At 35.1% G+C, this 27,034-nt stretch overlaps 1 protein-coding gene across 1 annotated transcript; it reads right to left on the bottom strand.

The window, feature by feature from the left end:
* Positions 1-359: 359 nt before the first annotated feature.
* Positions 360-26,121, bottom strand: LOC112571228 (kinesin-like protein KIF16B). The gene is made up of 35 exons (XM_025250095.1): positions 25,925-26,121; positions 23,820-23,883; positions 23,322-23,444; positions 22,645-22,761; positions 22,307-22,339; positions 21,952-22,004; positions 21,611-21,726; positions 20,871-20,940; positions 20,454-20,526; positions 20,213-20,280; positions 19,921-20,021; positions 19,592-19,714; positions 19,229-19,326; positions 19,024-19,098; positions 18,280-18,333; positions 18,046-18,110; positions 17,673-17,790; positions 17,478-17,529; positions 17,041-17,178; positions 16,711-16,793; positions 16,297-16,415; positions 13,386-13,439; positions 12,839-12,983; positions 12,573-12,674; positions 12,080-12,241; positions 10,031-10,842; positions 9,334-9,454; positions 8,876-9,021; positions 8,492-8,671; positions 7,461-7,500; positions 7,129-7,167; positions 6,858-6,965; positions 6,599-6,688; positions 6,169-6,249; positions 360-5,767 (listed from the first exon to the last, which is right to left on the bottom strand). Exons 1-35 carry the CDS (start codon positions 25,969-25,971, stop codon positions 5,612-5,614), a joined length of 4,026 nt encoding a protein of 1,341 aa, XP_025105880.1. The 5' UTR covers positions 25,972-26,121; the 3' UTR covers positions 360-5,611.
* Positions 26,122-27,034: the final 913 nt, after the last annotated feature.

Here is a 27,034-nt window from a genome sequence, read left to right as displayed (position 1 = left end):
AGGGCTAAAGCATGGTTCAAAAAGCTTAAGAGTTAACTTGTTCATTCATCCCTACCGCTATTGATTTAAGGCTGTCATGTTTGCTTCTCCATCGAGTCCTGGTAGGAAGGGTCTGCCTAAAGATCTGTAACCTATGCCCTCTGAAGTTATTTTACTAACAAAAAGAATGTATCAATTAAGGCCATGTAGTTTATCTAGATTAAATACTCCTGCTTTGTGTTAAAGAGTTTGCTCATCCTGAATCAACCTCTTCAACCAACAAAGAGTATGCTATCTTTAAACTGCTACATCACACAAATCTTTGCACACAAAGATCAAGCTTCCTCAAATGCACATGCAAAGGACAACATCATCAGTCATTTTGTTTTCACTTTTTCATTTTTCTTTTTCTTAAGTTCCTCAACCTTAGCTGAAAGAATGCTGGAGTCTTTACCACAAATCTCTGCATTAAAATAAAAAAAGTTCAAAAAAAAAAAATGACAAAATATTAGAACATATCTTCAGGGCTTCTGCTAAGGCTAAATTCTTTGGGGTCCCAAGGACCCCTTCAGATTTTTAAGGGGTCCCTGTTCTTCGGCCAATTTTGAATGGGGCCCCATCGACAAAAATTGAAGGGGTCCTCCGAACTTTTAATGCGTACTGTACGCAATTGTTTGCGTAAGCAGAAGCCCTGATATCTTGTGTCCCTGTAAAACAGCAGGAAAAAAATCATGGACACCAGGACACATAAAGTGATGACAATGAAATCTATTATAACTTAGCAAGTAAATCCTGATTAAAAACGTGTCTGCTGAACATTTCCCAAAATAAAAATACTGCAGTTTCATCCTCAAAAGCTCTTGAATTTCTAAGAATTTAAGAAATCATAATTCTAGCAAAGTTCAAGTACTTCAAAGCTAAAAAATATTCAAGCACAAAGCTGCAAGCGTCAGTATAATTTATTGTTGTAATTTATCGCCTTTTTACATGACGGGTTGCACAAACAGAAGTATCTCTCAAATATGACATCAAGGAATCAATATTGCATAGAGGCACGAAGTTATTAGCACACCTTGATTATCAGCATCTTTAGTAACCTTGTTACTACAATGGCATTATGGTGGTTAACTCCTGCTGTGCAGCAGGCATACGCTGTGCTGTGAGAAAACTATTGGAATGGAGTCTAGTGTCTTTAATGAAGTAAACCCAGTCATAAGGAAAACATTCTGATTTTTGATAAACCTTTAATAATTTGAAATAAGTTCAATTAATCAGAGTAGAACTGTATATTTTGGATGCTGTCCTGTGCATATCACAGTCCAGAAATTAATAGAAGGAAGACGCTTTTCCTTAAATTACTGGTTATCACCAACAAACCTAGTTAAACTACAAATGCTCTCTTTCAGAATCTGATAAAACACAATTAATTGCTTCCACAAAATTTTGATCACATTTGAAAAATGCTAAACTACTAAAGGTCAAGTTTCCAAAAGCCATTTATAAATAAAATCCATGTGCACATATGTACGAGCACACACACAAATTTTCTTTTTCTTGAAAACTTTGTCAAGTACAAGAGACCCAGTCTTCAGCTCCACGCTCTAGTTTTAGTGATTATCTGACTTACAAAAGATGAAAAAGCCACTAGAAATTAGTTTTTGCTTTTCAAATTTCATCAGCAGTAAAATGGTTTCATGCTTCACCAGTTTCCACTTGCAAGGACTGAGTGCAGGTTCAAATCACCTTGAGGCTAGCAAAAGTTGAAAACATTTCCTACACATCTTCAAAATATTACATGTGGATTTTTTCGTGGCTCTCAGGAAAGAAAGACTAGTACCTTGTACAACTTAAGCCCTTGATTGAACTTCAGGTGGAAGCAGGGTGAGTGAGTGAGGCTCATGAAGAAGGTTGTCCCAGAGTTTGCCGAAATGACTGTCACTTGAAAGGAGGGACTTCCACTTAGTGAACCTCTCAACCACTGTAAGATACTTCTATACTCATTACCCTGGGTAAATCAAGGACTAGGGCACAGTTATCAAAGAAGAAATTCATATCACCAATTTGCAAATGATACATTATCCTATTATATTCAGTCTAAGCCTAATCAAGCCATGGAAATTATTGTCTAAAGAAGGCATTTACTATTATATGCTAATCTAGAAAGACTGTTTTCAAAAGTTGAAACGGCACTGAATGGTGAGACCCTAAGCCTGTGGGGGTGCATTACACAGGTGAATATCAAGAGTGTACATCAACATGAGTTCAATTGGCTGAAAGCAAAACAAAATTTCAGATTTCAAGATTTAACAGTCTTTTTAAGATCTATGCATTGTAAGATATATAAAAATAAAACCCCAAGTACTTCTCAATCCTATTAATTGAGCTTAAAGGATGTGAGAAATTCAATAAAATTTACTCATGATGATGCCCGTCAAAATATTACATGATCAAAAGTAACATCTGTATAATGCATTTTACTAAGATAAAACCTTTCTAAAATTGAGAAAAGATAGAAATCAAGCAATCTTGATTCATGACCAAACAAGCTAAATACATGAATTATCTGATGTACATACTACAGTAAGGTATCACACTGTAGTATGAAATACTGTTGTTATAAAAGAGGTTCAATAAAACATTATTTAACAGAAGCTCTATACACATCCTCAATGATTGCTCAACTAAACTTGACACCTCATTTATACAAACACCTTCATTTAAAAAAAAAACTTCAAGACCAGTTTGCCAGGAATAAGTTTGCAATGTGTAAAGGGATAGAAAGGAAATAAGCTTAAACTGAATGATGAAAAATTTTACTAAAACTCTAAAGCCAAGTTTTCTCGCATTAGATGCCCACCTTTACGAAGCATTTACAAAAATTGTCACAACTTGGCTGAATTTTACAAACCATAAAACCAACCAAAAAAAAAAAAATCCCAAAATGACTAGTTATTTCACAAAAAAACAACAACCAAGATGTTTAAAATGAAAGCACAAGGTAAGGCACAATTTAAATGTCCAGCAACAATATGACAAGAAATCTCACATGATAACCTCTATCAGAATCTGCCCCACATTGTTGCATGGAATGAGAAAACAGATACCTTCCTGGATGATGCTAAACCCTAATTACAAGGCATTCGCTGTCATAGTTTCTTTCACCACCAAAACCATGATTGCTCAACAAAAATTATATATGAACAGGTGATCAGGTGATATGCTTATGCCACCACACTAAATGACAACAGCAGAACTATTGACAGCTCCCAGAAAGGGAGTTTTCAGAATCTAACAAAGTAACACACAATTATTATGTTTCAGTATCTAATACCATACTGAAAATACGACACATTAAAATTACTCCATCACAAGGATAAAGATGACTGTTCTGTTGATCGTGTTTAAGTCACTAAACATTTCTCTATGCATTGGCACTTCCTGAACAATGAATGTCAAATATTTTCAAGGCTGTTTTCAATTTTATCACATATGTACAATTAAGCCTGTCTGAAACAATCAAATGAGCAGGAAAATAGAAATGATGAAAATAAGAATGGAAGGATGCAGTATGAATTTTATCAGATATGCAATTTATGAAAGACTCAATAATTATAATTATTTTGTCCATAAGGCAAGAGTGGTGCAATATGCAAGCCCTATGGAGGCAAGTCCATACATAAGCTTAGGAGAAAAGTTGTACACAAACTAAGATAAGAAACAATGTTCAGATCTGTATGAACTGACACTCAACTGGTAGACCAGTACATGTGACGTATTTATAAATACTCTATGTGTCTCAGGAAATCAGCAATGTCTACATAAAAGAATTTGCAATGTTTCATGCAGTACATAGTTTGTTCATTGGATCTCTGACACAACTGGTATCTGAGAAACAGTTTCGTATATATCTTGTTTAAAGCATCAGTAATGCAACTAGACACTCTTTCGTATAAGAAACATCATGTTCAGTGCATCAGCGATGCAATACCCAGTAAGTTTTTCAGACACAGTATAACAGTATAGTTTACCAAGCTGAAAAAGTACCAAAGTATAAAATATTCACAACTCATGGCCACAATTGTGAACTGCCATTATGCACAGTTAACACTGTCTAAGAATGAGATCAGCTGGAATGTAAGGAGGCAATAATAAATGCATCTTTCCAACTCATTTAGCCAACCAGAAAAGAATCTCAAAAGTATGAATAATGAATATCAGTATGGACGGGTGATAAAGAAATCTGCAGAGTAACGTACATTTGTTCTTTCTGCACATAGATACTTGATTATTTGTGCTATATGAGATGGGCACTTTTGTAGTAAAGGCTGTGGCTGACATTTTACATTTATTTGTTAGTATTTCTCCCAGATAGTGAATGCCAAATAAAGCCTTTAAATAGCAACCCCCTTTTATGCTTTTATCACTGTGCTGGTAGATTCACTATGAAGCTTAGCTGTTAGAGATATAACAGATGCATCTTAAGCATCCCAAATAACTTAGAAGTTAAAAAAAACAAACACCTTCAGGCAGGTACTGTTCTTCATTGTCAAGCATAAAAATGGTAACAGTGTCATAAACTCTTTGTAAAATTAAGAGTGCATATTGTACTATCTTTACATCAGTCTGTTATAAGACTATTATAATAAGTCTTATGTATTTTCACATTAACAGAACATATAAATGGCAAATTTCTTTTTGTACCCAAAGAAAATCACAAGAAACACTCAGCCATATCTTAATACTGCCTATAAAATTCTACAATAATTTATATTCTGTAATACTGCCTAGCAAAATTTCTGCAAGTACATTTAATAGTTACTTTATAAGATTACACAGCATTTAACTAATAAACTTCACAGAAAAATTAATGAAACAAATACCTGTGTTTAGCAATTTTTGTTTTTATGTATGACACATTCTGACCACATTCAAGAAAATATTGAGTACTGAACATTACTCTCCTCCCAGCTCAAAGAAAATGTAAAATACAAATACTACTTTTTATAAAGGGTTCAAATGTTCAAATCAGCACAATAATGGAACGATCCAATATTCCCATCATGATTTTCTAGTAAGCTTGTATCATCCATCATCTTGCAATTACTTATCTACAAGTATCCCACCAGCATCTATAATGTTTTAGAAATAACAGCAAAGCACACTGACAAGACTGAAGATGGCAGTTGTGTTACAAGAAAGATGACAACTTTTGGTCACCATAGTCCTTCAATACATAATAAGCATTTTTTATAGCACTCATTGAATGTTTCCCTCACCTGCTAAAAACTTTGTCTTGTCTGTCTGAACCACATAAACCACTGGACATTATCTCAATGCTCATGTACAGGAAATCATATCCCTTCTCCAGCAGTGCATGCACTCCTTCCTAGTAAACCTTGCATAAAGCACAGTTTCATTTTGTCCAGTGTAAAGGTTTTAGTATAAGATTTCTTTTTAAACAATAATGAAAAAAAAACACAATGTGAAATGTCGCCATGAAATGCACTGTTCACTCAGGTACAATCATTTTTTTATAGTCAGCAGTGATAAGGCCTCAGTCCATTCACAACAAATTGAATTTTAATGGTACATCAATTAACAGTACAAGACATTTAAGCTTACCACCATTCCTTCATGTGGCAATGTTCCGAGCATGTTCAAAAAGGCCACGCTGGAAAAACAGATCAAACTTGGCCAGCACAGGTTTGCTGAGGTAACGATTGTTCTCTGGATGAAGGGGACAGTCAGGGCACCGCATACATGCCTCCACCAGGTTGTTCAGATATTGCTGCAAGCAATACCACATCACATATTGGAAGCCTTCAGTAATTACAAGTTGTGTATGTCCATTCACTAGAATGTTAAGCAACTTAAAAAGTGTCAAATCCAATGGAATTTTCATGCCCTAACTAGCAAGAGTACACTCCACATTCTTTTGTCTGTAAAGTGCAAGTTCAACCTCTACTCAAGATCTAAACAAAAACAAAACTGGCAAACTCGTGAAAAAATAAGCAAAGTTCAAAATAATCTTGTTTGATTTCTTGTCCATACTTTCTTCTACAGCTAAAATGTTGTTTCTTCTATTAATATCTTAAATCCTCAGTTTTGATTATGAGTTTAAAAGAAATTTTCATCAAACACTGTTTTATGCAACTCACAAAAAAAAAAAGGAATAAAATAGCACGTTACCTCTAGCAATACTCGTCTTTCTGATGCAACACGTTCATTTCTGTGAAATAGTCTGCGAGGAGGAAATATCAGGATATCCACCTGTCAGCACACACACATACACATCTGTAAAGACAAGCCTGCCATAAGAACAAGGAATCTAGCAGTTTTCTACCAAAACGTCACCAACATGTCCAGTCAAGATCATTTAAAATATATATTTGTCAACTCTCTCTCTCTAGAAAGTTCTAATATGTATATATATTAAAGCCACACACTTTTGTGATCAGTTAGGAAAAAATGCTTTGTAGAACTAAAGATCTCTGGGAAGTTAATTGTAGAGATTATCGAATTATCGATATAATTAAACCAGATTTAGAGAGAACCTTTAAAACAAAGCAAAAAAAAAAAAGACTTGAACTAATGCAACAAAAAGTTTAATTTTTCTCACAGTAGGGTATTTCTTCCTCATAGTTTGATGCAGCTCCCTGAACCTGCTGTACCTTCGAAACACACTCCAAATATCGTCTCCTATTGTCACCTGGAAAATGTTTTCAGAAACACTAATTTTACACACTTGAAATGAAAAGGCACTTTTCACTTCTTGCCTGGAAACATTTTCTTTCACACATGTTTAGCTCAGATATATGAGGTTGTACTGTCAATTCTTGACCTAGATAGGACCAGCATGTCTCATGTTCACTGCTCACCTTCACTTCATATTCATAGTGACTGTCTCTTCCACTGCCTCTCAGTTCATAGTTGGGAATTGTGATGTTTACAGGAGGAGGAGGGTCTGAGAGACTCAGCTGGGCCACCTGAAAACCATTCATCTCATAATTATTATATTTGATATCACTCAAAACGGCTATATAACTTTTTTTTTTAAATCTGGAGATAAAATTTTTTTTTCTTTTTTAATCCAAAATCTTCACTACGATGATCATGACAATAAAACTTCTTATGGTAGAATTTTCTCACCAGCTTTCTCCTGCTTCCATCAAAGGATGAGCTGTGTGTCTGAAAGAAAAAATAAAAAAATGCACTTCTGAAATATAACAAATAACAAAATGAATTATCATTTATTTCTTTTAATATAATTTATAACAAATATAATTTAAACAAATATAATATAATTTATAACAAAGTAAAGGATATAAATAAAGATCCATTTTTAGTGGTAAAATTTCTTTCTTCAAGTACTTACCTGATGACATGACTATGTAGAGGGTGATCTCCACACAGTTTTGTCATCTGGTACAGTACGCAGAAGAAGTACTATTTATAGGGGTATAATTTTTTTGAGTACTTACCAAAGACCTACTGTAAGGGTTAGATCTGTTATGTCCATTACTGAAATCAAAAAGCATTAGCTTTATGAAAGTTTAATAATGCTTCATTATTGATTATATCTCCATCACAGTGTACAAACTGTTTTGTAGTATATAATAACTGTCATCTACAACATGAAAATAGTCCAATTACACATCACAACCAGCCATGACAATGATGCACAGTAGACTTTTACTGAATCCAAAAGTGTGAGGTAATACTACTAAACACAGTTCACTAAAAGACAACAATATTTAATTACTTCAGTGCAACCTTTTCCAAAGATGGCAGCTGCATTGCAGACACTCACATCAGATCTTCAACAGTAACAGGACCAATGACTAGACTGGACAGGACTAGACTGGTGCAGCAACAGCATCAGGGTTCCACCAAGTACAGACTGTATAAGTCCCTGATAGTCCCTATCCTGCTGTACAAGTCCCTGATAGTCCCTATCCTGCTGTACAAGTCCCTGATAGTCCCTATCCTGCTGTACGGCTGTAAGATGTGGAAACAATGAAAAACTAGCCAAGGCATTCAAGACCATGTACCTAAGGAAACTACTCTGAATCTCCTACATGGAGCGCAAGGCCAACAACTTTGTACAGAGCATGGCTACCATCCTCAAAGGACACTAGAAATCTTTCCTCACAACAATGAAGCAGCACATGTGATCTGGTTCAGCCATGTCATTGGGCACAGCACTCTGAGATCATCCTTCTGGGCATTATGGAGGGTAATGAACACCGAGGTGGACAGAGGAAGAACTAGATGACAAACAAAAAAAACTTAAAGGACTGAAATGGACATGCTCACCACTACTACGGACTGACCTCAGCAGCATGCCTTGTCAGCTGTTGCATCTACCTAAGTCTCCCCATTCCCCTGAGGTGACCAGCATCGATGAACCAGCTTAATTGGTGACCATCTAGTACCAGTCAAGAAATGGATGATGATGATGGTGAAGAAGTGATGCATGTATTAAAACTGAATAAAGGCTGCAGTAAGCTACCTGTTTTCTAGCCTAGCTTTGAGCTGTCGTATCTCCCTCTCATGTAAAGACTTCAATCTGTGTATCTCCTTGTCTCTCTCTAGTCTCTCCTGTTCTCGCTCCATTCGCCTCTGTTTTTCTCTTTCAACTTTTTCCTCAAACAGGCGTCTTTTCACTTCTTGTTCCACCAGAGCATTTATCCTGCATTTATTGTAAGTGAGGATATCTGAATTAGAAGATGTGACACTAAAAGGGAGATGTACACATGGAAAGCTTATAATGTAATAACCATTTAAGAAAAGAGAAATCAAATTTTATCGAAGTTCAAAATTAAACTACTTTCTCTTCTTAGAAAGGCACTGATATCTAAAAAGCCATCTAAGGTAAGTTAATAAATATGCTTACCTCTCTTGACGTTCCAAATCCTGAAGCTGCAATTTCTTAAACTCTAGGCTGTCTAACTCACGTTCTAGGTCCACATCATGCTGATGCTGGCTGGCAGCCAGCTGTTCTTGCAGTATCCTCACCTGTTCTGTCAGCATTTGGCACTTCTGCAAGAGCATTTTATTTTTTTATTAACAACTTAATTACAATGCAAAATCTCATTTACATATTGAGTGAAGAAATAAATTAAACATGTAGGCATGCACATATGCACAAGCTCATACCTATATGCACACACAAACATATATGCATGCATGCACACACATTGCTTAACAGATGACAACCTTCAAATAAAAGTAAACTTCACTGTTTAGAACTAAAGTATATAATTATGCTATCAGACTTTTACTACTTAACTCTCTCCCTCACCCTGCCACTACCATCAACCACCATTCCCCTTACACACACAGACACAGAACCTTCGTGGAATCTTCTAGAGCTTTTTGTTGCTCTTTCAAGATATCTCCTGTCACAGTGTCTTCTTTCTGAACCATGCCCAGTATCATCTCCTCTTCTGCTTGTTTTCTGAGCCCTAACAACCTGCAGGAGTGATACATTATTATAAAAGTGCATGAAACTACCACCTGACTTGACAAAACAAATATGTCCACAACATACAAATATTAGAGTGTATAATAAGTAAAAATAAGAAACCTGCATACTAAGTAACAAGCTCACTTCTGCCATGATTTCCAAAATAAACCGATTAAAAATGTATTGCGTGGAATTAGAGCTTTAGTTTATAAAGGAAATAAAAAAAGTTTTTTCCACAAGTTCTATCATCTTATTTGAGAGTGGTCTCTCTCTACAGATATAGGATTTGGCTCCATTTTCATGGGTGCATGCATGTCTTTGTAACCTGTCCCAACAAGCAGTTTACAATGTATTGCAGAGGAACTGTGAAGCAAGTCATATTGAGCTATTTCAGCAAGAACATTTAAACTGGACTTTGCTGCAATATAATAAAGTTTCCTATCATTATTTCAACAGGCATCTGAAGGAACAAATGTTCTGTTTTACTATATCAGTCACCGATTGTGGTGTCTACATGTGCTATAAGTTTTGTTCTTATTGCCCAATGCAACAGAAAGACATCTGAGAGAGAAATTTTATTACTTTTCTTTTTCCTCATAAATTTTCTGTAATTCGGTATCTGCAGCCTGCTGCACCTCCACGAGACGAGTCTGTATTTCAGCTTCCACCTTTTTCTTCTCTTCTTCTGCTGTAGCCTGCTCTTCCATTTTAAGATTTTTAAGCTCCAAAAGCTTTTTCTGGTCTGCAAGCAGACCTGAAATCTGCTTTTTCGCTTCATCCTCAAAGCAAGATAACATTTTATCTGCCTCACAGCACTTTTCCTGCTGCTCGTTAAAAGCTGTTAATTTGTTTTCCAACTGAGCCAAGAGATCAGACATTTCTTTACTCTTGTGGCGCATTAGATCATCTCTTTCTCTCTGCAACAAGGAGATTTCATTCTCCTTCTGCTGTGCCCACTTCTCCATTTCTCCCTCCAGACGTTCCATTTCCTTTTGCTGGGTGGCTGCGATCTTGTCCTCCTCCTCTTTGAGCAGTACTCTGGCCTGTTCCAGCTGATACTTGTCAAACTCACATTCATTCCTCTCCTCTTCACTGGAGAATTCGCCTTTAAGCAGCCTCTCATTGACAGTCTGTTCATGCTGCACGAGATCATTCCAGGCTTCTTCGATGTGATAGTTTTCCTCACTAAAAATATCTAGAATTTTTTTCCAGTCAATGTTTTTCTCCTGGTCCAGCTGAGCATGTTCCTTGCGCAAAGCTGCCTCTTTCTGAAGGACAATGTAATATTTTTCTTTTAACATGGAATCCTCTGAAAGAAGTCGCTCTCTTTCTACATTCAAGTGCTCACGAACAGCTGTTACTTCCGATGTCAGGGTACTCATTTGATCTTCTTTCTGAAATCAAGCAAATAATAATACTACGTTCATTCTGTTCACTATTCCTTTGTTAAGTACTGCAAGGAAATATGAAGACTTTCAACACAGACATAAAAAAATATAATTCTATGCAGTTTACAATAAACGTAGGAAAAAAAAAAAAAACCTATGATGATGACATAAACACAGAACATTTCTTTTGCGACATAATCTTTAAGACCAATACAAGAAGAAGCTAAGAATGAAAAATTGCAATATTCGCTTACCAACCAACTAGCTACTAGCCTGCCAACAGAAAGCCAAACAATTAACTTTCTCTGTTTACCTTTTTACTTTGAATGAACTCATTCTGCCATGAGCAGATAATCCTGCTACATCGCTGAGAAACAAATGCAAATTTCACAAACTGTGTACACCTAAGTCTGCTATGTGCCAGAAACCCCTCCCGTCACCAGGACAGTTTTGGTCTGCATAGATTTGTTTTCAGCCTTTGACAACTGAACAACTGCTAAACAAATCTGAGGAATAAATCATATTTACGGTGATTTCAAGCAGTGTTCATTTTCAAGCAGTTGAATACAATTAGCTTTAATCTGTGTTGCCAGAGAGGAAACATTTTTTTACAGTCCCTGCATAGGTCAATTCATTGTGAATTTAGATAGCAACTACCTGTTTTTAAAAAGAAGCAACTTTGACATGTCATTAAAGAAAGCAAAATCTTTAGGACAATATTTTTGAACCAGCTGAGGACAAATTCCAGACTTGCGGGAAAAAAAAGATACAGCCAACCCTTTCATATCTGTTACATTATGCTTGGTACATCATTTTCCTGATAAACTGTATTTACACTTGAACTGTTGCTATATTTGTGGTCAAGTTTCATGTACACTCTCTGCCTGCTTTCTGTCTTATGATGAAAGTGCACTGATTTTGAATATGTAAGAACCTATTACAAGGGGACACATCACGTAGGGACAGTCAATCCCAGTAATGGGATAACCTACTACATGACACATGCCTGTGAAACACACTGGGTGGAGATAATGCTAAAAGCATCACTGTAGGGCATTAAACATTTAATATGGGGACCATTTGTTTGTCACTGCAGCTTCTCATGGAACCACACAGCCTAGAAAACTCTCACAGCAACTCTCTGTCTCAGATGCTAAGATGCAGCCCCATCTCATCCACACAATGTAGGTTTACTGTATTTTTTTGCTGCCCAAAACGATAATGCATTTACATCAAAACATACTTTCTGTTTGTCAGTCAGAAGGGCTTTACGCCTGTGTGCAATCTCTTCCTCCAGTGTCATCAGCATTGTCTGCTTTGAGGACACCTGGTTGTCAAGTTCTGTTAAGGATGCTGCAATGCTAGCCTCTGTTGCTTCATGTCGACTTGACAGATCTCTCAGCTCCTGAAGTTTATGAATAAAATGTAATAAGAATACAAAGTCTCCCCATATAGTTACAGTATTTTATTTCGTGAACCTTAAAGGCCTCTGCTTCCTATAAAGAGTTTTGATGCTTTCTATTGAATAGACATCAGCAGACTGCAAAATATTTTACATTGTTTTACACTAAAAAAATCCTCATTCATTTAAGATTATTCACGAATACATGTGAATAAACAATTTTGATGGCAGCTTTATAATTATAGCCCTTTTCCAGTGAGAAAAATGTGGGGATTCAGGTAGAACAAACTGCACAAGATAATTGCGCTTTTTCCTCTGCAAGACAAATCTCTACCTGCAATAGCTCTTCCCTCAGAACTGTAGTTTTCTGTTGAGTTTTTTTCTCCTCTTCTTCAAGTCTTCGCAATGCCTCTTCTATAGATTTGGCTGGCGACATCTGCCATCATAGATCAGTTAGCAAAATTAGTTTTGGAGGAAAGCAAGAGAAAATTTCCTAAGTGGTGATAGAAAAGGTAGGAAGCTGTACCACCAATGACTGGTTCAAATGTATGTGTGTTTTCAGGAATACACGTGCCTGAGATACACAGAGATCCACTTAACTGTTTCACGCAGCGTGGTCATTTCATCTTCAAGGGCCAGCAACTGCTTCTGACTCTCTTCCAACTGCTGTTCCAATTCCTCCTGCTGCTTCTGCCAATCATCATCTTTCTGCTTGTACTTGTCTTCCAGCTCCTGAATCTCCTGACTACATCACAAAGCAAAAAAAAAAAAAACCAAAAACCACAAGACTAATTTTTATAGTTCCTGCATGTCGTTCTGATGATGTCCTGAAACTATCCTATCAATATTTGTTCCTTCAACATCAACAAAACACATCGTAATGTATGGAAATATATAATTAGCACAAAAAGATATGCATGTGCACACATTCATAAACAACAACCTGTCTCAGGCTAAACAAATTTGCACTGGTATATATTACATCTCATTTAACAGCTTATGAAATTGTTAATTAGAACAAATCTAGCAGTTTTAAAATCAAAAACTCTCTGTCTACTTCTATCACCACAGGCAATAAAATTTTGGGGGGGGGGGTTATTAATTTTTTTCCTTTATTATTTGTTTTTATTATTATTTTTTATAATACCGCTTTCTGTCGAGAAGTTCTTGATCTTCACGATGACTCTCTTCAAATTCCCAGCTGCGGAAAAAAAAACAATAAGCACAAAGTCCCATCTCTGAAACATGCAATAAATAAAAACCCACCAATGACAAAAGCAATAGAAATATCCTTGGATGTAAAACTATAAGCAAGCAATAAGCGTAAAACCCCATATGTAACACAATTAGCTCAGATTATTTTCAACACATTTTTACTAAATCAAAATTTTAACAGTATAAAATCAGCACTCACAGTAGATAAAGATCAAATATTACTTAACCTAAAAAAAAGTAAAATAATCATAAAATATTTCCATATTAAATTATGATACAGATAAATTTTATACTGTTCTAAACCAATGGAATTAAAGGACAGTAAAGAAACATAAAAATTATGATTTGCCAACAATGCTGCTTCTTCTGCTACTTAAAATTGTTCTAAAAATGTTTTGAACACCATTTTAAACATTGTGTCACCTTTAATATCATTTTTAAACATTGCCTCATTGTTTCAACCTAAATAGGCTTCTTTTCTTTAATTGTTTTATCATCTTATTGGATATATAAATGCCTAAATATACAACCTGCATACGGGTCTCCACTGCACACTACTCAGTCAGGCACTCTCTCATACAAATATACACCATAAGCATCCAGAATTTTTTTCAAAAAGAAAATGGGAAGAAAATCTCATCTAAACTACCATTTTGAAATGTTTTACCCAGCAGCAAAGAAAATGTTAGCGTAGGCTCTATTATTTATATAATGCATTATAAATTTTTGAAGCAAATATGTTCTAAAGCCATAAAAGCTCACATGCAGTGATACCGCTCAGTAATAAGATATTTCACTCTGACTGATTTTCTGAAAGAATTCAGAGAGCTTTCAATGCTTGCAGAATGCATATGTATAAGGCAAGCACACATGCAAAAAGATTTAACCACAATGAGAAACTTCCCAACCCATCGTAACAATAATGTATCACTACATTTGGTCTGCATAAATATTTCTCAAAGGGATCCAGACATGTTTAAGCTGATATCTTCTTTTTCGAGGCAAAACAAAACACCAAACAGCAACTTGAATATCAAAGAAATAAAATATACAGTAGAAAACAAAGTAACTGAACCTGATAAAATGTTCATAAAGGTGCATGGATGAAAACCTCAGAATCATGCAAAATCCTTCAAACAACCACATGAATTCATACTTGCTCCCCCACCCCCTAAAAAAATTTACAAAAGCCTCATCCCTGACAAACACTTCTTACATTGATGGTAGGCTAGAAAGAAATGAACAAACAAAAATGTCCACAGACCACTTTTACATTCATGACCTTGTTGAAGCCAAATAATCTAACACTGGTAAAAGTCTTCTTGATTACTCATTACTCCTTGTTTTATTATAATTTAGCCAACAGGGCATGTTTTTGTAAGTCTGACATAAATTTCAGGGACAGAAATTGATGACTAAAGGTTTATTTCATGCAGGGCTAAGTGATACCCTTGAAAATACGTATATGTGTATTTGTCTTTCACTATAAAATGTGAGAAAAAGGATGTGAACACATAAAGCTGATAAACAATGTTATACACAACAATCAGGCAGCTAACAGCTAAATAACATTCCTGTTATTGAAGCTAACATTATTTCATTGCAAAGAGCAAAATTTTCAGAATCAAACCACTTGAACTCACATGGCATCCTCAACCCTCTTCCTCCCACTGCTACACAAAAGTAAAATACTCACATGATATCCGTGTCAGCTCTTTACAATCATTTTAGTCTGTTAGCTACATTGTACTTGTTAACAACTGCTAGAAGTATTTATTGACTGCTATGGTCAAGCTTGAAGGCATACAAACTGCTGGGTAAATAATGACCCAAGTAAATTCTGCAATGATTATAATTTAGACAATAATATTAAATAAGCTATGACAAATACCAGTCACTACAAACAACTTCATACCCATGGAACTGGTTTTATTGAATGGAGAAGAAATTTTACCTTTAAAAATTTGAAAAGGAGAAAGGATTAGCTCAGCAAAATCTCTTATGCATATAACGTCAAAATTATTGGGTTAAATAAAAAAAGTATAGCACCTAGTTTGCAGACACCCCTTCCCCCCACAAAAAATATGTTTTGTTTACACAGTCTACACTGTTAATTAGACAATTTGATTTTACAGATACAATGTATCTTTTTAGCCTAACTGAGCAGGTAGTATTGTTAAAATTGTCTTCTTTTTGATCAACTGATCTATACTGATTCTAGAAATCTTTGCATCAAATTTTGAGGAATTAAGCGCTATGCTGTGAACACATGAAATGGTGTCCTTCGCTAGATCCAGTGTAGTTACACATTCTTTACAAAGTTGAAAAAATTACCTTGTCACATCTCTATCCATATCAAGCCTATCTCACTTCTAACCCCTCTCTCTGCACATGGCACCGGTTACTTGGGATCCGAACTATGACTCATGCTCAATTTAAAATGTTCACAAAGCTGCATTTCTGTCTCAATATATTTTTATATTTGTACAGACTTTTGTATTACCTAGTTGTGATAGCAAGATTCAGCAGAATACAAATGTTGTATTTCTTAAACACTATTTCGAGCAGTTTTTAAAAGACATAAAAAAAATTGTCAATCTTAAGCTGCTAATACATCTATGAAATTTTCTACAAATTTGTGCATGCAGATTTTAAGGTCTGGTCTCAATGCATATGATCACAAACTATACTAAAAAACAAGTCAATAGTTAACAATCATACTATAAAAAAAAATATAATGATGTTAAATACAGACAGGATGCAAAGCTGCTATTTTATCTACCCACAGAGGGATTTGCAAATATCTGTCATAACATTTTCAGAAATAATGTTCACATACTGACCCAGCAACAACAGCCAAGCTGTCATTGGAGCGGTACAGATCATTCAAGGAATGGCTTAGCAGTGATGTGTGTGAGTTGTTCAAAATACGGCTTTTGTACAGGCAGAGGCTAGATGTAGACTGAAAGCAACAAAATAAAAATGAACATTGCTAACTATGGAATGTGTCATTTGTCAAAACTAAAAGGAAACTAGGGTAAGATAAACCAAAAGGCAAAGCAAAAATAAAATTTTCTGGGAGACATCTTCATTCAAGAGCAGGAAACCATTGAATTTAATCCAAAAAATATTAATTTCATGGCTATTAAATCATCAAAAGGACAAGGGTAAAATTAGATTGAATGTTTACAGAAAAGTGTCAATCATTGTTTTTAACTGCTTAATTAAATTTCAAAAAGGCAGAAAAAAACCCTTACTTTTCGCATTTGTTTCAGTTTCTGAGCCTCTGCTGGATGGTTAAATCGAAACATGTTTGTCTTTCCCAACAAAATGACAGCCCCTGAAAATAATTATCTTGCCTGAAATTCACAATCCATCTAAATTCTCAAAGTACATTTTCGCTATCCTTTGTATGTGAAATGAAATGTTTGGAAAGAGAAGAAACTGCATAAGAAGCTGTTATATTTGATTACAAAGATATGGCTTTTAAAAAAATCTGAACCAATTCTTTTTTCTGATTTTATCCTCACATTCACAACACAACAAAATTCCAGTAAGTCTATATGAATGTCTGTATGAATGCCTACCTTGAGTAAGATTGACAGGCTCATTAATAACAGCCCCATTGATCTCACACAATGAATCTTCAATGGGGTGAAGTGTGACAGAACCATGCCGATATTCTATGACACAATGTTGCGGCTCAACATTTGGCCCAGTGATGGCTGAAACACAAACATTACATTCTGCAAAAAAGTGGGAGAAAAAAATGATGCTGGAATGGAAAGGTCTGGCATTTTTATCTGCACTTTAAATTTTTTTTAAAAACAGTTAATGAGAACAAATTCTGGAAATCTGGGGCATATTTAATTTTGATAGCTCACATAACACATTTATGATATAAGAAAATCAGCTAAAAAATTCAACAAGGTGAATTAATGACCTCAAGAATCTAAAATGAGTGGCTGGATATGTGAAGGGGAATGAGGAGAGATGTAAAAAATGAATATAAAGAATATCACACTGATGTCTTGAGGCTCATCAGAATCATCTGATCCAATTGTCGTAATTCCTTCCTGCAAGAGAATTTTAAAAGCCTCAATGAAATGGTTAAAACTGAAATGCATAAAATATGAAAATTAATTTGCAATTTTTTCCTCACACAAATACACACTCACACTGGACAACCAGAAGGTGACCTTTAAATCTTTATATTTACCTTTAGATGATAAAGCATGATGCCAGTGCTCAGGATGTCATCATCAATGCCAATGAGATGGGGTAGGGTGGAATCCAGCACCACACCACGTCCTTCCTTCGAAGTTCCAAGTTCTTTTCTTCCTGAATCAACCATTTGCACAGCTTTATACACTTCTGACTTAAACTATTTATCACAATAATAAATTTTTCATCAATGTTATGAACATTATTTGATTCTACTCTAGTTGGAGACAGGAAAAAAGGTTCCACTATCACCATAAATGTTATTGTTGTGATGGAACAGATATGACTTGTTTGTCTATGCCCACAGTTTCATCTCTTTGTAATATAAAGCTAAAAATAAGTTTAACACTAATCATTATCAACTGTACTTCACCTGCAGAATTGAAGCTGATTCTCTCCATTTGCCAGCCCATTCCTCAGTCAGCACTTTGATCTACAGCAGAGAATGAGAAGGAATATTGATCATCATCAATTACCCAAATATTGTGCTTAGGAAAATGAGACAAAATAGGATTTTGCGGGGTGAAGGGGACTTTGAGAAGGACTTGAACAATCTACAGGTAAGCTATTTTTATTTTTGTTTTCCTGTTTTACTCACTCACCCTTGCTTCATTTTCATGCAGTCTTTCTTGGACTTTTGGCGAAGATATGTTATCCTGTAACAGAAGCATGCAATACGAATTTAATTAGCCTTTAACTTTGCATGTTTTTTAAATGGTATCTTTTTTCAGCTGAGTTACCTAACATGTGGGATCATATTGGAACATCACATCGCAGTATTTGTTAGTGTCAATATCATTCAAGCTGGTAGGAAGCTCTAAATAACAAAAAAATCCCTGAAAAGGTGACCTTTTGGTTGCTGGAGTGTGAAGTGTTTGGGACAGCAATTGTCTTGGGATTAGCTTTTTGTGACTGGTGCCCATTCCTTCTTTGCTGTCTTACCCACTTTTTTGACAGGTCAGATACCTATTCAACAACTGGGTGAGCTGAGGAAAGTATGCTGCACCAAATAAGTACTGAACTGGCCAACACACACACCTCTAACCTCAGATCAAACAGAGACCTATTTATGCTGGGTATTCGCTAGATGGACAGAGGAAATTTACCAATCACAGGCCTAAATAGGCCTTGATTCTACAACCTTCTGCTTCATAATCACGATTACTAACCACCAAACTACAGCTGTATTGAGTATTTTCTTTACACTTGTGTGAAAAGCTACATTAACAAGGGACTGCATGCACAATAACTCTGATAGTGATCTTTACAAATTCTTTAGCAGCTTTTATGTTATGGTAATAATGTACATGTCAGATGACAGATTTTTGAATGTCCTAATAACTCACCAAATTTCCACCAAGGAGAGACTTCAGTCGAGCTATTTCTTCTCTAAGCTCTCTAATAAGACGAACATTTGGATCCTGTTACCAACAATGAAAAAAACCCATGAAGGAATTAAAGCAATAATTTGAAAACACATGTTAGAAAAATATTTCGACAAAAGTTCAAAGTATTGTTGCATTTTAATAATTTCCTTAACGCTTCTCTAACCTCGTTCACAGTTGGCCTGTTGATAATGTTTTTGGCTCGGTTTGCATATCGTAAGGTGCTTAAAGTTTCCCCATAGTTTATGTCTGCAGGTGAGATGGCTGAAAGAAGAATATATAATTGATAAAACCTGTGAAAATAAGTGAAAATGTGCCATGTCTCTAAAATTAGATTTATAACTTCAGCACATATTGATATGAATATTGATATTGGTGAAAAAAGTTTGTTTTTGAAGAAGATTATGAGAACAATGATGACAGTAAGCTAAAGTACTAGAGCCTGAACAAGGCACAGGACTGATACTATTAGTATTAGGGCTTGAATAAGGAGCAAGACTAATACCATTTTCATTCTTGCAATACTTACTGGCAATCATGACTGTTTTGACATTACCCCCAAGACTGTCTTTTAGCAGCCAGGTGAGGACTGAGTCACGATAAGGGATAAATGTTCCCCGTGTTCTGTGTCCTTTATTTTCAGACATTTCAGCTGTAAAAACAGATATAAATCTATTTAATCTATTTTTTCTTCTTATGGAAACACTTTAAATTATCTCACAAAAATATACATTGCAGACCAGGTAATATTTGAGCATTTCGATTTAAAATTCATAGCGAAAACTTCTCAAAGTCAGAAATAAGAGTTCCTTTTATGTTACAACTAACAGATGTGACAGATAAGACTTACACCCATACCTAACACTGAAATGACATTGCCAAGGGTAACCAGAGATCTGTTGATGCTACCTCCTTCCTTCAGTCGCTGGCCAGTAGCTCCACTGGCATCTGCTCTTTCACTGTTTATTTGCAACAAGCCAAACAAATCTGCCTCAGAGACACCATGTGAAGCTCAATGTTAATTAAAGCAGTATTTTAATGGAAAATGACCTCAAATCATAGTTATTAAAGTGGTATTAACAAATGGTGAATAGTTAAGACAAAAACCTGTAATCAAAAGGAAGGCAAAAGAGGAAAGGAAAGCAGTTACCTTCCTGCCAGGTCTACTAAATGTATTTTGCTCTGACGTTCACTGGGAAGGCCATCTTGAAACTTAGCCTGCAAAAGAATTACACAGTTTATGCACATAAGCTCCTTAATAATACACATTAAAGGTGCAGAAAACAGGCAATCATCTTCAGGCTTTATAGTTCACCAGCCAACAACCATAGCAGGGACTCTCTATTGGGGACCAGCTTCAAGAAGCACACAAATTCAACAGCCATATTCACCTGCGTAAAAGTTATCGTGAAGATGGCATGTGACCGACTGCTCACATCGTTCATCAAGGTGGATGCTGTTGTCCTGAGAACAAAAGACAAATGCTACATTAATTCTTTAACCACAAAAATACCATACATCCTTTTCATGCCTTCTTCAATTTTTGAATAATAGATTGTTCTATTTATATGCTTAGTCTTAGTCTGAGGAAAGTAAATGTTAAGAATAGTAATTAAAGCAGAAAAAATACTTCCACAATGACACCAGATTATATATATATTCAATTCTCAACCATGATCATTTCATGCTTACATAAAATGCACACACTCACCAATTCACTCAAATGAATGCACATGAGTGCATGCGCGCACACACAAACACACAGAGGCATGAAGTATAAGTAGTAAACATTTTGTTAAATTTATTACCTGTTACTGTTTCCTCTATTCATCAATGAAGCAATGCCATCATAGCTAACAACAGTGTGATGAGAGAGATCTAGAAAGGAAAATATAAAATGGCACCATAAAAACTGACATTTAAATCTGTTACATGACACTTCATGCTAAAACATAATCCATAAAACCTCTTCCAAAATCCTAGTCTTTCATCATATTGTTAAGTCAATATAGTAGAATAATACTTCTAGAAAATATACTTTACAAAAACAGTTTAATTTCTCTGAGTTAGGTAAGCACAAGTCTGACTTGCTAGCAGTGGCGTTTAGCAGGCAAGACATTTTTTTTATTCAGTGGGTTTAAGCTGCACTGTCTTCGACAACATTAGTGGTGGGTATAAAAGGGGAACAGCCATTGCTATCAGCATCATCAGTCCAGTCCAGACCAGCTTTGCCTTCCACAATGGCTGCATCATGTAAGCTAGACTGCATAGTGTATAGGTCAGGACTTCAGTCCATGTCCAGTCATAGCCTTTGAAACCGTAAAAGTTTGCTATGAGATTTTGTTCTGATGTGTGATCACCCTAGAAAAAGTAACCAACAAGTGATCACCACAAAAAAAACTGTTAACACCTACAATTTCAACACCATCTCCACAAGGTCAGCATGACCATGTGTCACGTGGTAGGCAACCCCACCTAGGTCACAAAAAGGTAAGCTACCGCATGATCATTATGACTAGATCAGTATTTTACATTTAAGACTTTTTACCTTGCACATATGGCCCATCTTTTGGGTGCTCCCGAATGCGCAGGCGATGGGAAGATTTTCCACTTGTGCTATACTTCAGTAGGTCTCGAACTTTTTCATTGTAGATTTCAAGATAGCTGTCAAGAGCATTTTAACTTATAGTGCCATAATAAAACACACTAAAAGTTAGTTCCACTCATATCAAAATATATACACTTATAATGTCATCTTGCATTATAATGTCTCTTTATATAAAGTCTGATTCATGAAATCTGGAACATTTAACACAGCTTTCAAACAGAAAGAATTAAGCACTTTGATTTGTATAAAAGGAAATTATTAAAGTCCACTGTCTTTCTTACCTGACTTGAGTTCTGTAGGTGGCTCCCTGTTCTGACATTCTAGCAAACATTTCCTGAAGTGAACAAGAATAGAAAATTAATTTTTTTTTTTAAATACTGATTCCCTATTCTTCAGGAATATTAAAAAGCCTAGAAAGGGGTTCAGAATATAAATCTTATAAAAATAAGAAGACTGAATAAGCAACAAAAAAATAAGGTAGATAAATAATGATTAGAGTTAGGGTAGAATTGCAAATTACTAAATTAATGGGAGACTAGTACTTACAATAAGACAAAGAAATATAAAAAAGGCCTACAAATGATCTTAAAACAACAAGAAAACAATTAACAGATTTAATATATTTCACAATATTACCTCACAAAATCTTGGGATAAAACCAGGGTTGTCCTAAAAATACAGACAAAACAATATTTTTAACATAACACAATCCATGATATTAATACATAAAACTTAATAAGCATGAAGCATGACCATACTTCAAATTATGAAACAGTATTTGAATAAATCATATAGAAAATAAGTCAGATATACAGAACTGTATAAGTGCCAACATTAAAACCAAGATCCAGAATTATACACAGAAAATATTTAACTGTGTTGTTGTATATCTAGTTATCTATCTTTGAACCAACTGAAACTAGTTTTAAAACTAGTGTCAAAATAATTAAGCAAACTGTCTGCAAGGGTAGTACCTGACTGCCCATCATGGTAAATGTTTTTCCTGAACCTGTCTGCCCATAGGCAAACACACAAACATTGTATCCTTCATAAGCAGCTGACACTACATCCAGTCCTAGTGCCTCAAACACCTGTAAAATACACACACATGCACAGGCATTGGTATATTTCTTGACAACACCCTTCACAAATATCACATTTGCACTAGATTATCAATACTATGTATTCATTTTTGTAATTGGTATTTAAGATAATGTAGCAATCATATTCTTCTAAAAATGTTACTATTTAAAAAAGAAGAAATGTTAAAAGGCACATATTATGATTGAGAAGATGACTGTTCAAATCATAATTTTAGTTACATTTTGAGCACATATCCACAGACACACATAAAGGTAATGATGTGTCTCTCAAGATGCTTTACTTTACAGCTTTTTTCTGGATTAATAATCTCATCAAGTTTTAAATTAATATATTCCTTAAGATTTTTCTTACCTATAGCCAATGCTGTATTTTTATTTTTGAACATTCAGCCATCCAATACATAAATAATTTGTTGAACATATAAATTACTCTTAAAATCAGTGATGGAAATATTCTAGTCTTGGTAATTTTACTAAATCTTTATAATAAAACTAGATCTAAATGTTGAAAAAAGAAAGAGGAAGGATGCAGTCCGTTTTAATGTTACCTGTTCTTGTTTGATAAAATGTGAATCAGTTGAGCAGACTGACCAAAAAGAGTAGTCAAAAGTGAACTCTCGAAGTTTCAATTGGTCTCTCCCATGATCACCTTCCCCTCCAGCTTCAGGCACCTAAACAGCATTTAACATGATGAGATCACAACAAGAAATGTTTATATATTAAGTAAAATCATAATCTTAGATAAATTTTAAACCCATATCCATTAACATACAAAAAAATAGTGTCAATGCAAAGTATAACTACTAACATAAAATTGATTAATCATATTGTTAAGCTGTCTATAAGTAACCTCACTAATTTCAGCGTGACAAACTAAGGTTAATGATTTTGTCATATAATATTTTTTTTTGTTTTAGTGTGATACACATATCATCAAAGAGTCTTTACTTCTGTTCTTAAAAAAGTAAGAAAATTCTGGAGAAGAAAAACAAATCTAGGTATGCATGCCTTCACTCACACACACACAAATTAAATCACCATGTTACCTTGGGATTTGTAATTTTAGTTTTGCTGCCCTCCATCTCGATAATGATGGCATTCCCATCCTCTCTGTTGCAAGATAAAAATTATGAATACTCTGGCATAAAAGAATGTGTCAGCTAATAAGATATGAGTAAAAACTGAATCCATTCAAAGCACAAATAAGCAAAAAAAAAGTTTGTTATCTACTCTCAAATGCAATAAAATCTTCAACTGAAAACTCTTCAAGCATAAATCAATTGCTTTAATAATGTATTACAAAGATTTTTTTTTAAAAATGTCACCTATACAGTAAAGACTGCTAATACTACATTTAAAACAAAGTAATTGTGATCTTAAAATATATTTTAGATCACACAATTTTTGTACTTCTATCTATAAAAGGTTTTTACTAAATAAGTGACTGGTTTGTTTAACTATAACTAGCTATCACACATTTCCCTATCTTTAATCAAATGTTTTTGTACATTAGTAATCTATTGCTCATGTTCATTCAAGATTTTAAATATTTTGTCTCAGTCTCAAACTTTTATAACATTCCCCCTACCCAAAATAAATTTCAGGGATAATGCTCCTTCTTTTATCCAGGCCCAGTCATCTGGAACACCCTATCTCTACTTTCAAAAAGTCTTTAATAAAAATATACCTTTTTACATCAGCGTACCAGTTAGTACTTCACTTTTGTATTTCCTGTTAGTACTGCTATGTTTGACAGTCTGTAATATGTTGTTAGTTGGCAAGTTTGTCAGAGGTATTTGGTGTTAAAGTGTGATAAGTTTATTTTGAGTCAGTGCTACTATGTTGGAAAGTATCCAATGTATTTATATTATTCAGACAGTAGTGTAAAAGAGGTTTATTGTTTTTTCCCCTTTGTGAATGCCATTAGCTTCCCCTTCAGTTGTACACATGCACATCCTGAAAATATGTTATTATAAAACAAACTGCTGTGTATTCTTGATTATGTCTTTAAAGAACACTTAACAAAAATCTTGGAACAGATTTTTTGCTGGCAAACAAGCTGAGGATTGTGTCCTTCTACTTGTTAATAATCAACACCTGTCACTATTTTCCTACTATTGATTCACAGCCTTAGACTGTAAGCCTAAAGAAAAGTATTTTTGAGTTGATGAAAAGAAATGTATTCTTACTTTATTACTGCTATGTGGCTTTCCAAAAATTATATTCATAAGTCAATTAGGATGATGTTTGCTTTGGGGATTTCTGACTGATATACAAAAAAAAACAAAAAAAACTAGGTAGACAAAGTGGACTTCAGGCTTCATGCTTTTTTCATGCTTTGTTTCATAATTTAAAATCTTATTAGGGCATTTTGCATTCATACACATACACTTAACAAAATGACGGTCTGTCTTAAGCCTTATAGTCATCATGTGTTTGAGAGTAGATTGCTTTGTTAAATGTTAGTCTATTTAATCATAAAAATAACCTTATGATGCAAAACAGCTTTGTAAGCCTGTCTGAAAAGTATGGAAAAAAACAAAATCTGTGTAAAAATGTTTTTGTACATAATCACAGCATTTATTTGTGTAGTTTGTTATGCTTGGCAACAAGCTCTCATCATTTTATTTCTTTTGACGTAATTTTCTGCAAAAGAGTATTACGCAAAGTCAATTTTCAGCAAGTCTGAGTTTGCAGCTGCTTCATCTGTTAATTTGTGCTTTGAAGGTTGGTAGCGGCAATTAATTAACAAGCATCAAAGTCATCGCGAGGGGAAATTACAGCGATCATAAACCTCATAACAACTTTTGGAATAAATGTAACATTTTTCTCAGCGGTCTCAAAAAGATCTAAGAATCACGGTGATGGCCTCCAAAGAAATCTTTCTGCGGAGTGCGTATGTCACGTCACCTAATCAACACTTGCGGCTACAACAGTGCACTTCACTCCATGCTTAGCGATGAAGTGAAAACACTGATAGTGATATGGATATCTACCTCAGTGGAGGCACTAAACAAGAAGTATAGATAACGTGTTGCAGTCTGTTCAAAGTCTCTATCGTTTTGCCAGTCTGATATGATTTTTTTTTTATTACGCAAGCACGATGCGAACGCAAAAAGAAAGTATCTCTGCAGCTTCGAGCAATATTTACCTCTGATTTGGTGGCCGCACACGCACAGCCACTTTTATCGAAGTCATGTTGACAGAAAGGGTTCATCAGAAAAATAGCAAAATTATATCCAAGATCACAAGATCTCTTTATGGAATTGTTTCACCGGTAATCCACCGAACTAAACGTCGTATGTGAGTCGCCATCTTTTCTGTTTGCTCATGTGACCAGAATATCTCTAAAAATAGTCTGACGCCATCTGCGCCGATGAAGGCGCGCGTGCTTTGTTGTCTTGGCCTTGCGGTGGGTTAATTGTGATGGCGGTCAAGATGCTCATTACATCGTCTCTAAATTGTCGTGAAGTATAAACCGATCCTTGTTCACTTCTGATAGTTTCTCTTGTGGATTTTCTTTTTCAAATCTAAGTAAATGTGTTTTTTTTTGGTTGCTTAATTGAATTGCACGTGCGCACTATATAGCCGGGTCCGGTCGATGCAACCACTTAATTCTATATATAGGACAACCACTGAAATGGGCGAAAAGACGACGCTAGAAAAAACATGCCAAGAATATTAAAAATCATCATACATCACGAGTTATTAATGTGTCAATGCTAGTGCATGGGATTAAGGTATATGCACAACGCACCAAAGTCTGCGCATGGTGTGAACCATACAACAAACGACTTATAATTACTATATATATTTACAGTATTTTTATTTCAAGTGCTGAACACGAGAATATGCCAGCATCATTGTTTCGACCATTGCATGGTTTCTGTATCATACTATATGCTAACTGATACAGACCACCAACTATACTATAAGAACAAATGAATGAAAGTCTTTATAATATATAGTTATAGTATATAGTACAATATGGAACTGCATGCTGTTGATGAAGGCCAGTTATATTATACATGCTTCCCATCATTGGTGCCAAGACAGTTCAGAATATTCCATGCACTTTGCGGTGGGTCTTGCAATGTCAGCTGCCGCGCGCGTCTGGCCATGTGCTCCCTCGAACGACGTACCCCACAGGTACCATGCAGTCAAGGGACGATCGAATGACTGACTTTTCTACAAAAGCCACTGCTACTGCTTTCTATTCTTTGATAGTGTTGGAAACCTGAAAATAAATGCTACAAAAGAT

This window comes from Pomacea canaliculata, linkage group LG8, assembly GCF_003073045.1.
Source record: "Pomacea canaliculata isolate SZHN2017 linkage group LG8, ASM307304v1, whole genome shotgun sequence".
NCBI lineage: Eukaryota > Metazoa > Mollusca > Gastropoda > Architaenioglossa > Ampullariidae > Pomacea > Pomacea canaliculata.
Note: the sequence above shows the minus strand (reverse complement) of the source record. Positions and strands in the feature narration are given on the sequence as shown.

What these genes read in the sequence shown, in the direction of transcription:
- LOC112571228 (XM_025250095.1), bottom strand. Translation starts at nt 25,971, where the DNA reads ATGACTTCGATAAAAGTGGCTGTGCGTGTGCGGCCACCAAATCAGAG. An exon ending in AGATGGGCCATATGTGCAAG is followed by an intron (nt 20,941 to 21,610) that starts GTAAAAAGTCTT and finishes TTTCCTTTCTAG; the next exon opens with ATCTCTCTCATCACACTGTT. An exon ending in TGAGGAAGAAATACCCTACT is followed by an intron (nt 6,250 to 6,598) that starts GTGAGAAAAATT and finishes GTGTGCTGACAG; the next exon opens with GTGGATATCCTGATATTTCC.